General features: G+C 32.6%; 1 protein-coding gene across 2 annotated transcripts; it reads right to left on the reverse strand.

The window, feature by feature from the left end:
- Positions 1–2,869: 2,869 nt before the first annotated feature.
- On the reverse strand, positions 2,870–10,091 carry LOC100722540 (NKG2-A/NKG2-B type II integral membrane protein-like). 2 transcript variants are annotated; one of them, XM_063238195.1, is made up of 7 exons: positions 9,671–10,091; positions 8,231–8,429; positions 7,339–7,440; positions 6,820–6,870; positions 6,150–6,235; positions 4,469–4,569; positions 2,870–4,165 (listed from the first exon to the last, which is right to left on the reverse strand). In XM_063238195.1, exons 2-7 carry the CDS (start codon positions 8,415–8,417, stop codon positions 4,054–4,056), a joined length of 639 nt encoding a protein of 212 aa, XP_063094265.1. In that variant the 5' UTR covers positions 8,418–8,429; positions 9,671–10,091; the 3' UTR covers positions 2,870–4,053. The 2 variants fall into 2 exon arrangements, with proteins under 2 accessions (XP_063094265.1, XP_013008422.2); XM_013152968.2 differs by having other exon boundaries at positions 6,150–6,322; positions 9,671–10,051.
- Between the last annotated feature and the right edge of the window lie 2,646 nt (positions 10,092–12,737).

Consider the following 12,737-nt stretch of genomic DNA (forward strand, 5'->3'; position numbering starts at 1 on the left):
TTTTCCATCCCATCAAAGTTCTACTAAAGGGACTACTTCATGAGTTGTTGGTCAGATTTGAAATTTTAACAATGAATTAGTTAATTTTGTACTATAACACTACATCCCAACTTTAAACTGTGATTTTAACACATGAAAATCATGTGTGCTCCTTCCCTGCTTTTAACCCACAATCCCACAACATGTCCTGCAACAGTCACATTGAGGATTGATTAAATGCTTTGCCTGTATAATGGTGGATCTTGCAATTTCCTTGGAAGATCCTGAGAATCATTTTGGAGGTTCAGTGTTGCATAGGTTATTTCCTGCTCCATTCCTGATATGCAGCTTTTAGCAACCCTAGGCTCCTGTTCTTTTATTGTTTGTCCTGCTCCAGTTTCACCGTGTTCCAGGCTGGGTGTGAACTGTGATCTTGCTGTCTTGGCTTCTGAAGTGTCGTGATTACAGGTGTGTGCCATCATGTCTGGTTTGTAATTTTGTTATTTATAAATAAGTTATTTTTTCCCTGACAAAGTAATGTCTCTGGACAGGAAAATAAATTACATAATATTCAACTGTCACTATACTAGAGATTGAAATGTTATATGACCCCTCACTAAATTGCTCGTCATGTAACCCTTTAATCACAATTGTCTATATTTTAACAGGAATACCTCTTGTAAGTGACAAAGTCCAAGAGAAGCTATATGATGTGGAAAAAAATTTTTTTAATTTGAATACCATGAAAAAATGAGCAGGGTAGATAAAGTAAGCTTCTAAAACAAACTAAAATATTAAATGAACCTAAAGAAAAACAAAACTTCAAATTTAATTCATTTGGTTTGTTTCCAATAGAATTATTTCTTTTTCTTCGTCTTGCATTGAAAAAATGCAGGAATACTTATCTGTCACTCAAGGGATAGTAACTTTGTTTACAAACTCCACAATATTGAGATCAGGCAAATCTAAATTTTTAGCTTTCTAAAATCTACAAAAATGGAATTTAAATCCATTTAATACATAAAGCTGGATAACTCTGTAGTCATGTACAACACAAGGACATTTTGGTCAACATGAATCACATATTCAGCAATGAGTCTGTAAGATTTTATTGTTCAATTAAAGAAAAGGATTATATTATTCAGTGACTTTATAGCTGTCTCAGTTGGCTTATGATGTTTGGACAATGACAAAACTAAATAATTATACATTTCTCAGAATCTATTACTGTAATAAATAATACATAACTGTATATGTAGTTCTATAAACTATATTTCATTATATTTTCATCAATTAGGTTAACCTATATTTATATGTGTATCTATGATGCATACTTATTAGAATTCATTTATTTCTATTTAAACATTAATATATTTTTGGTCTTTTCGGTTTTTTTTTTTAATCAGTACCAGGGATCGAACTCACGACTGCCTGCTTGCAAGGCAGGTGCTTATGCCGCTGAGCTAAATCCCCAGCCCCTAATCTTTTTTCTTAAGTACATTACAGAATTAAAACAAAGAAATGATCCTTTAAAATGCTAAATAACTTCAGATTCACTGATATGTTATATTTAAATAAGGTATTTATCCTGTTACTCTACTTGATATCTTATATTTAAATAAGATATTTATAGCTATTACTCTACTTCATGGTTTCCTTTAAACAATGTTGCCTATCATATGCATAGTTATAATATAATTTTTTGACTTTTTGAGACAGGTCTCACTGTGCAGTTCAGGCTGGCCTTGAGCTCACTTTGTAGCTCAGGCTGGCCTCAAACTTGCAGTAATTTCCTGCCTCAGCTTTCAGAGTGCTGGGATTACAGGCACGCACCACCACACCTGGGTAATAATACGAATTTTTAATTCTTCTGCCATGGAACTTTAATGAACTCTGTGCTCAGATAAAAGTATAGTAAAAACATAAAGATAAACCAAAATTACTCAGCATGAGTAGTTAGAATTTACTCTTCATGATATAAAGAGAGAGAAGCTAAATATATTGTATAGTAATTAATTTGGCTAATGAAGATGATTTCTACTCCTAATACCTTCAGACAGATGAATAAATTGAAAGTTCTTAAGAGAAAATATTCTTTTAATATCATATGCAAATAGATTCACTTTCAAGGAATTAAGAAAAATAGAGACACATAGTTGTCTACTGAGTCTAAATAAAGGAAATAATGATCTTCTAATTATGAAATAATTATGCTCAATGAAAACTTTGAATACATAAAAAGGAAAATAAAAGAAATTATGTGGCTATATCTATGTGGACATTGAATAGATAAAATATAAATGACAAAGTTTCAAATTTGAAAAAATGTATTAACAGAATATAGGGAAAAAGCAGAGTCTTTGAAAATATTAAGATGTTCTTCAGCATTTGAAAAAGGATAAAATCACTAATTCATTAGAACTTCTATGTGTAAACAGTACGTGCAGTGAATGGAGGACACTAGTAAAAGAATATTTAAAGTATATTAAATTAACATACTTACAGAAAATTATAATTAATAATTACTTATATATCTATATGTACAAATAAATACATAAACAGTATATTTAGTACTGTTTAGAAATATAAAATATATGGAGTAATATTTCATTAGTATAAACTATTTATGTTTAAAATATCTTAACATTACCTTAATGAGATATCCCCTTAATGTAAGTATAAAGATGACAGTTAACGAGAGGAAAAACATGCAGTATACATTCCAAACCAGTGGAAGACTAATATAGTTGATATACTCTCATTAAAAAAAGAATTGTCATTGGAAATGAAGAAACATTTTATAATGTCAGATTTATTATCCAAACTACTGACAGTGTTTTTGAGAAATGTATTCACACCCCAAAATACAAGTTTCACATAGAACCAAAAGTAGTAAATAAGTAAAAACATTTATTAATAGACATTTAGACACTTCTGTATCGTTACTTATGACACAAGCAAATATCATAGTAAGGCTATAGAAACACTTTAACTGGATAAACCAACAAATGCATACAAACATACTGATATATACACTCCATACCAACACAGAAAACTTGTATTTTGAAATTCATGTAGACATTTCCTTAAATGCATTATATGCTCCTAATCTCACATATATTAATATAAATATGTAACACTGCACTAGTGAGGCAGGAGCCCACTAGTCAAGTTTACCCAGTAGACACTTTGAATTTAAACTTTAAATAAAATATGTAAAAGTTTAATATTTGTTCCTGTTTACCTATATTTACATTGAGTATAAAATATTTCAATTTCAAAAAAATTACCTACCCTCCTAAAAATGAAGTCAGTAACCAAAAATTTTTTAAAATTCTATTAAAGAAATTATCACAATAAGTGCTTACAATTTTTTTATGTATCCAGAAGATTTTATTATGAGAAGACAAGAAATGTGGTTTCTTCATATGCAATAAAGATGCCTGGAATTCAGCTTCACAGAATACATGCATGGGAGAGATTTTCTAGTAAGGGGAATAGATGTGTTAGTTTGATCCTTTTGTAGTCAATGGTATGTTTTGAAAATGATGACTTACCAAGCCAGCTAAAGAAAACTAAAAGTTCACTAGTCATTGTGTAGAAAAATTACAACCTTTGAAGCCTAGTGAATTAAATGTTTCTGCCAAGATTAGAAACTTTTTGAAGAGGAGAGTCAATTTTAGCTTTCTGAAGAACGGTTGTGTTTTAAAACAATGCACAGAAACTGTACTCAGTTAAATTGAACAAACAGACATTGAAAGTAGTCTGCATGTGAGATGTATTTGCTGACTCATAAATATTCTTCTAATTATTGAGTAATTTTAAAAAATATTTGATGGCCATAGTTTTGTACGTTTGAAATGAGATTGCTTATATTTTGACTAAAAGGAAGTAAACACAAAAGCACTATTCTTCCCTTGTAATATAAATAATATATTTCAATAGTAATTTTTAATAAGTTTGTTATTAGAAGAACACATCTGATTCAGTTTAAGACCAGTATAATCATAATATAATTTCCATTTTATGAAATAGAAAATTACTTGACAAGCTCCAAATTCAGGTATATTAATTCTAAAATTTATGTTTGCAATTATACGTGAGTGATGATCCACAATTTTCTGCCATAAAGCCAGATAAGGATAACCAAACACAGTTGGATTCATTAGATGATGAGTTCTGTACTCTGTAATGGTGAAAAATACACCAATAAATTATGTTTGGGGAGTGATCTATCAAACAAAAGAATTTTTCTGTTTAAAAAAAATGATATACTTTCATGACTTATTAAATAGATAATGACTTTTCATATAATAATATTATTAAATGCTGGTGTTTAGAAAACAAATCATTCATTAATATTTATATTAATATTTTACAAATTTGCAGTGTATTTCTGCATTTTCATATAAGTTAATAATGACAGTTTTCTGGGTTTTTTGTATTTCTTCTTGTATATGTAGCAACTATTTAAAAGAAAAAAACATACTTCATATTGAATGCTGAGCCATTTACCGACAGCCATGGGTGATCTCTGCCAGAACGGGAGACTCCAATCCAGGATGGACGTGAGAGGACCCTTAGAAATTTCTATAAGAAACAAATAATTCCATGCACATAAACAGTATGACAGCTTTTATTATTTTAAAAAATAATGTATTATTTTATAGAATTTTTGATGTTCAACATACAAAACCAATATAAACCATATGAAAGTTAAAAACAACTTTTCTGTCACTAAAAATTTCATAAGTTTTTTTAAGATGGATTGAAACTAACTCCTATTTACTCTTAATATTCACTTTTTTCTTATATTAATAAGAGTTGCTGTGATTCACGTAATATGATGGCCCATTTTCACAAAACAAACCCAACAAGACTTCTACATGTTTCTAGACACTGTATATTAAGTTCTCCAGATGCTGTAACTAAAAAAGTGTATTTTTTTTTACTAGGTCTCTCAGAGTCTGAACCTTAGAAGAAAATTATCACTTACTACTGAGGAAATAAATGACATGGAAATGAAAAAATGCAGTTTTCTGGGCATCACACCGTTAGCTAAATAACCTGTCCCCTTCTGCCTGCATTATTGCATACTAACGATTCAGACAAAACTGCATCCACTTTTTTCCTGTTTCTTTTTCGGAGATAAACTCAGAAATTAATGAAAGACATAACTAAAGGGTAATTCTGAAAATTAGAAAGAAAAGGTGAACAAGTTTGGTGCCCAGGATTAGAGAGCTAGAATGTTAGGCCTTCTTAAAGTCTGTCATAGGCCGAGGAAAAAGACCTTGGCCTTCAGGCTGCAGGCACCCAGCGTGGGAATCATCAGTGGCTTCTCTAAGCTTAGTCCTCCTCTGCAGTAACAGCAACCCCTCCAGCAGCACCAGACAGGGCAGAAAGTCCTGGTAAGGGTGATCCCTCAAGAGATCAGTCAATAGTAAGCTGCAGTGGAAATGCTTCTCTTCCTCAAGGGAAAACAGGGCAAAGAGGGACAGTGAAGTTCCAACAAAGGGGGATTCCAGAGCTACAAATGCTCTACCTAGGAAGTCCCTTTGCCCCTGAGAACAGGCGACTCACTCTTTCCATCCAGATCACAGGTGCAGTGGATCTGAAACTGCTGCATTCTAAAAATGAGCAAACTGAAGTGCTAGTGAATCACCCCCAAACCATACAAGGATGAACGGAAAAAGATGCAAAAATATAGATAGCCTGATTCCATTCACAGAAAATTCAGAACCAGGTCAAACTAACTTACAAAGGCCAAAGTCACAATGGTGGGTTAGGAGAAAAAGAACGAATGAGATTACACAGAGCCAGAGCAGCCGCGGCTGCAGTGTCGTACTCTGTAATGTGACGTTAGTGAGTCTAACTACTCACTTTGTGATCAGTCTGAACGATCATGAGATGTTTAGATTTCTTTACGTGTGGCAAAATTATATATCAAAAGTTATATCAGGAAAAAATCTTTTTCATTAGCATGGCTTTCTAAGCAAAGCAAAATCTGGTAATAATTAAATGTGCATGAGCAGTAAACAAATAAAATTTTGAAGTCAAGCAATAAAATATTATGTAGACCTTTAAATGAAAAAAATATATAAGAATAAGGATGAGTTGTACATATATTAATAAAGCTGTTAATTAACTGTCTGAAAGAGTTAAAATCTTACCATTTCTTTCTCATCATCTATATAAAACAGGTTAGACTTCTTAGAAGTGCAGGATGCCAAACTCTCAGTCCAATTTTTCTTTTCCACTCCAAAGTAATAACAATTGTTGGAAAATATTAGCCACTCATTTGGACAACGACCACAAGGATATGCTGAAGAAGGGTTGTGGACTTCTATTAAGAAACATGGTGAAATTTAAAACTGAAAATAAGTTTACATGTTTGTATTTATAAAAATATGTATATGTGCATAAAATATCTACACATCCTCATAGGCTGGTATACATCAAGAAAACATGGGCTTATACATTAAAGCACAAAAAAGTTGAGCCTCTCATCTTTGTAATTAATGTGCTGAAATAAAGTTTTTAAAAAATGTTTGCTCTACCAGCATCTTGAAATCAGGAAAAAAATCTAGAGTAGCAAATTTATCTCTCATCATGCTATACAAGTAGAAAGTTTCAGTCGATTATCAAAAGATTGCATAATAATTTTAAATGTGTATTTATATGTATTGAATAAAATTTAAAGTCTCCTATATTCTTTATTATGAGCACTTAGTGGCCATTTTCTAGCTTGTTTTCCCACAGAAATCCATTATAAATTTTTATGGTTTAAGCTAAATATAAAATATCTATGAAAATATAATATCTTTGAAATTTACCATGTACCTTTTGCAGTTCTTACCAAGGAAGATTTGTTCTGCTCCTGCATTACAGAAGCTAGAAAGAATAAAGTAATTCTTATAAACATTAATATCTAAGTAGAACATAGTAATTTCAATTTCTATTTTGAAATCTATATAGTTTACAGAATAATGTAGAATAAAAATAATTTTACCCAGATATTCAATAAAACAATGAACTCTTTGAGAAAATGATTCCAATAAAAGCCTAATGGGCAAACATCACAATCTTTTAATTATGAAAAATTAATTTATATTCCTCAAGATTTTTCACATTTCTATAACACACTTGAGTTATGAAATCCTGACATATAAATATAATTAAAAACAAGGACTCATTGCTACTCTTTATTATTTATATTTTGGACAAGTTCAGAATAACTATCTGCAGTTCAAATAGAAATATTAAAATGAGAGCTGTGTTCTTTGACACTGTGAGACATCAGAGGCATTCCCAATCACTAGCGTGCAGCATTTTTGTACAGTCTTTCAAAAATATACTTACAGGGAATTACAACTGTCACCATCACTATCACCGTGACCATTAAGATAAGGCAGGTGGTTCCCAGGGTCGCTGCAAGAAGCTTCTGAGGAGATGATGTGAAATCTACAGGAAGAGAAATGGAAGCCAGGAGAAACGAGGATGGAGGCAGCCATTTAGAAGGGAAGAGGAGAAGGGAAGGGCTTTAAAAGATGCAAGATGTGCCACGTGTATGTACCAAATGCCTACAAATGAATGTAAGCATTCCGTGAGCTATAGCTAATAACAATAATGATTAAAATAATAATGAAATGAGGAAAGGGAATCTAGAGACAAAGGAGGAGAGTAAATGGAAAGAAAATGGGGAATAAAACAGAATCAAGGTATGTCATGTACATGGACATATTCTCTAAGATAAATGTAAACTTCACATACTGTGAACGTGTACTAATGAAATAAAATTATATAAAAAGAGATGGAACAGGGGAGGAGAAGTTTGTTAAAAAGGAATTATGTGTTATGTCTGTGTACTAACTCATCATAAAGATTGTCATCATTATGCATTGAAAACATGTACTAATAAACAAAACAGATAAAAAGTTTTGCATACAAGAGAAACTATACGCACAGGGAAACAACATAAAAACCTGAGTGCCAACCCCATGTCCACAACTGCAATATCTCTGAAATATACCACCGTATTTTCGGTGTACACCATGCTCCATGAGTCCTTTGTCAAAGACTTACTGCTTCAGCAATTAGTCTTCCTACCTTAAATTAGAGTAGCATAACTCAAGTAAAGTACCTGTCTTACAAGTTAAAAATATGTGAGCCTGCATCCTACTTTCTACCCATACCTCTGCACCCCGCTGCTCGTTCTAGGACAGTTAAAGTGAGGATGGAAGAAAAGTGGTACCTTTGCAGGTGTGCTGCTTGTCATTCCCACGGTGTTCCTGAGAAGCACTCTGAAATGCTAATTCTGCATAGGTTATATCCTGCTCATTTTCTGAAATGGAGCTTTTGGTACCCTTAGGTTTCCCTTGCTGTTTCTTTGGGTCCTTGTTCAGATTCAGTTCCGAGTACATCACTTGCTGGTTGCTCATCTCAGCAGCTGACTGTTGTGATATAGTAAAATCAGTAATTTTAGTGCACAGTCTGCTTTTGACACAATACTATTGGTTAGACAATTAAAAATAACCAATGAATTATAAATAAAGATGTTTATGAACAAAGATATCTATAATAAGTTAAAACCAATTTCCACAGTAATGTTCTAACATCAAAAATATTTTAACATATATGTAAAAAGGTCCTTAAATTTTATAACAGATTTAAATATAAGGACAGTTAAAAACTAGATACTGTAAATAGAAAGTAGGTATATATTAATTTTGTGCATTATTTTATCTAGTAGTTTGCATTTGTTTATTCAGATGGATTAGAGATATTAAATGATCTTTTTTTGAATAATTCAGAAGTTCTGAGAAGTTACTAAAAATGTTAGGATACTGTATATGTTAGAAAGTGTTCTGTGATGAGAGATCTAGAATTAATTCTGGCTTTGAAATTTATAATAACCTTTAAAATTGTATTTACCATCTGATAACCTAGTTTACACTTCTAAGTGCAAAAATAGGTACAGAAAATAATGCATGTACAGAATTAACGATTAAGTTGGCACTTTAAGTTTTCAATAAATTTTAACTAATTAAATTATTTTAGGAATAATTGGTTTTTTGGTTAGTCTGTGTAAAATTAATTAGGCAATCTTATATCAGTATGAAATTATCTATTTTAGAAATGTTTTGATCAAGTTTTAGAAGTCTGTTGGTTGTCCATAATTAAGTTTAGCATTTTATGTTATCTAGAAAATTCTGATTTTTTAAAAACATTATTTTTGTTTAATGTTAGCAAGTGAGGAATTGCATTTGTTTTTGATCATTGTACAAAATTATTTTTAAGAATTTCCAATTGCTGAACTAAATATATATCAATCTATGATTATTTAAAGACCAACAAAATACTGTTTACAATATGTAAAGTTAATTATTCATCTTTGCTATGCTATACTTATGGGTTTTACTCTAATTTATATTAAGTAATAAGTTGAAATACATGAAAATAATTTAATCATTAATTGCTCACAGGCAATAATCAGAATACTATAAGAAATCATTCAAAGTATTTCATTACTTTTCTCCTGAATTTTTAAAATAATTTTTAAAAGAAAAGAAATTTCACATTCTACTTTGATTTTGTTTTATATGAGTTGCCTCTCAATCGAATCACATTTATCAGTTGTCATCTTTCACTGAGTTAGAATAGTAGAGAGACAGGAGAGAAAAGTGACACATACCTCCTTTTGCCTGAAGTTATGCCAATTTTTGTCAGAAGGTTTGGTTATATATGTAAAAAAAAACTGCTGCAGGTGTGATTTAATGACCGAAATCCAGAAAAATGGCAGTATATTCTTCACAGACTGTCCTCAGAGTGAGTCAAAAATGGAAAAAAAGTAGATTTCACAACAATGTGTCACTTAAGGTTGCACAGGAAATTAGCACACTTGGGCTACTTTGAAATCAATTTATCTCATCACACATCTCCAGAATCTAGGACACTTTAGGCTCCTATTAAAAGGACACTGAACTTCTAAATGTGTCATTTATAGTGTGCATTTCCAACTGTCTCAGAAAAAATGTTAGCATATTCTGCAACTTATCTACCTATCAGGAACAGAAGTTTGCACATCAGTGTGCTTAGTCAATTTACACGTCAATCACAAACATTGCCTTGTTAAGAGATTCTTCTGTTTAAGTCTTACTTTTGTATATTAGATTAAATTGCTGAATCTCAGCTTGTATTTTTTGAATTGTGTTTATTTATTTTAGTGCTGGGATTTAATCTCAGGTTTCAAGGATGCTAAGTGTGTGTAATACTGTGCAGTTCTTTTCATCATATCCTTATTATATCACTCACATTATAATGGAAAAATTATAGAACTTTCAGTAAAATTATCAACAGATAACAATATTTGTCACAAGTTACTGTTTGCCATTGGTACACTTTCAATCTCTTGTCAGTGATACAAAAACTCATGTTCTCTATCTTTCTGCTTGAGTTCTTGAAATTACTCCATTTTCCCTAGGTCTGAGGCACAACTTTTCAGCCTTGAGGTAAAATACTTTGGCTTTGTCATACCTGAGGGAACCTGAAGGCTGGAGGAAGAAAGCATTAAATCAACACTGTCCTTCTCATAGCCCAAGACCCTAAAACAGCTAAGACATTGCTGGGAATTACAGGCTTTTGTTGCATGTATGGTGAGCTTGCACGACCCTTCCATCAGCTTATAAAAGAAGCTCAGAAAGCAGATATCATATTTTAACCTGGAACCTGAACTTCAAACTGCATTCTAGAAGTTTAAACAAGCACTCATAAATGCCTCAGCTCTGAGCCTACTGAGAGGAAACCATTTCAGTCTGTATGTTGACGAAAGGTGGGGCACGCTTTGGGAGAGCTTACTCAGGATCCTGGACCTGCTCAACAGCCTGTGGTGTCTCTGAGTCATAAATTAAAGACTACAGCAAAGGGTTGGCATCTGTGTCTTACAGCTGTGGCTGCTGTAGCTCTGCTGGAACCAGAGGCATTTTTCAAGCTGATTCAGGCAGAGATTTCACTGTATGTACACCTCACAATGTGGCAGGACTTCTTTCTTTCAAAGGGAGCCTGTGATTCCAGACAGCCAATTTCTCAGACAGCCAAACATTCAAACAAAGACAGGTTTTTTTTCAAACCCTGATATCTTTCTAATAGAAAAGGAAGTGATTGCGGTTAAAAGACATGATCAAAAACAAGTAATTCACCATATGTACACAGCTAAAGAAGACTTGTTAGACACAGCTTACTGACTTTGATTTGTTTCCTTCTGTAATGGCAGATCATTTTTGAAAAGTGGGACAAGAAAGGTAGGGTATGCAATAAGGATTCTACATCAGATGCTTTAAAATTCTTCACTTGCCCCTGGGACTAGTGCCCAGCTAGCAAAATTCATAGCTCTTATAATTATTAACGATAAGCTAAGAGATTGATGACTCAGTAAGGACAGAAAGTCAATATTTATACTGGTGATCCAAATTATGCCTTCCTAGTGTTACATGCCTACGTAACATATATAAATAAAGAAATTACCTGACAGCCAGTGAATCTGCCATAAAGTACTATAAGGAAATAGATGAACTTTTATCATATGTACACATGATCTCCAAAGTAGGGGTAACTCACTGTAAAGGATACCAAAATGGAATTTGCAAAATATCTTAAAGTAATCAACTGGCTGATGCATCTACAAAAAAAAAAAAAAAAAAAAGAAAAAACAAACAAACAAACAAACAAACAACCCACAACTCAACAAATGGTGTTCCCCTTTCAGTCCCCTTGATCTGAGAAATATTCCTTCATCATACTCTACCCAAATATTCCCAGTAAGAAATAGAATGGATTCCCTCCCATAGGTGTCAGTTCCTTCCATCAGGATAATAATCAGATGTTGGCAAATTGTTCCTTTCTGGTACTAGTTGAGTGAAAATTACTGTTTTTACAACAAATCTTTTACTTTGGGAGTGATAAAGTCCCACAAAATGACCTTAAAGTTACTCACAGGAAAGGGTTTTCTTAGATGATACATCAGATAGTTAAAACATGTGAGCTCTATCAAAATAACCATCCTCTTAACAAGGCTATAACCCCTCCAGTTATACAGAAACATGGTAAATATCCTGGAGAACATTGGCAGCTCAGTTTTATTCATATGCCAGAGAGTAAGGAGCTCTAAAAACTAGTGGTTTGGATTGATACTTTTACCAACTGTACTGAGGCCTTTTCTTGCAGAACTTAAAAAGCACAAGAAGTAGTAAAAGTTTTAGTCTCAGAAATGATTCCCAGACTTGGACTCTTAAGAGTTTACAGAATGATTATGGGCTTTCTTTTAAAGAAACAGTCACGCAGAGTGTCTCTCAGACCCTGGATTTGTGTGGAGGCCACAATCATCAGGAAAAGTAGGAAAAATGAATGAGACCTAAGGAGATATCTTAGCAAAATGAAGCCACCTATAGTGGCCTACAGTGACCTCACTCACTACTATTAACTCTTATAAAAGTACAAATAGAACTCAAATCCTAGGCCTCAGTCTACTTGATATGATTTATGGATCCCCTTTTCTCACTAATTATTTTCTTTTCAACAGAGAAAGAGGTGCCTTAATAAATTCATTGGCTAAATTACAACAGACTTGGGGGTGGAGCAAATATGGTGGATAGGTAACAACTGGCTACAGAGGCTCCCTGAGATAGTTAACTTAGAATTCAACATAATACAGTGTGGGGAGCAAACGAACAGCAGGAGATGAATTCTCTCTTCCCCAAAAGAAA

Source organism: Cavia porcellus, unplaced genomic scaffold, assembly GCF_034190915.1.
Source record: "Cavia porcellus strain 051 isolate PalLab524CR breed Dunkin Hartley unplaced genomic scaffold, mCavPor4.1 scaffold_27, whole genome shotgun sequence".
Lineage (NCBI taxonomy): Eukaryota > Metazoa > Chordata > Mammalia > Rodentia > Caviidae > Cavia > Cavia porcellus.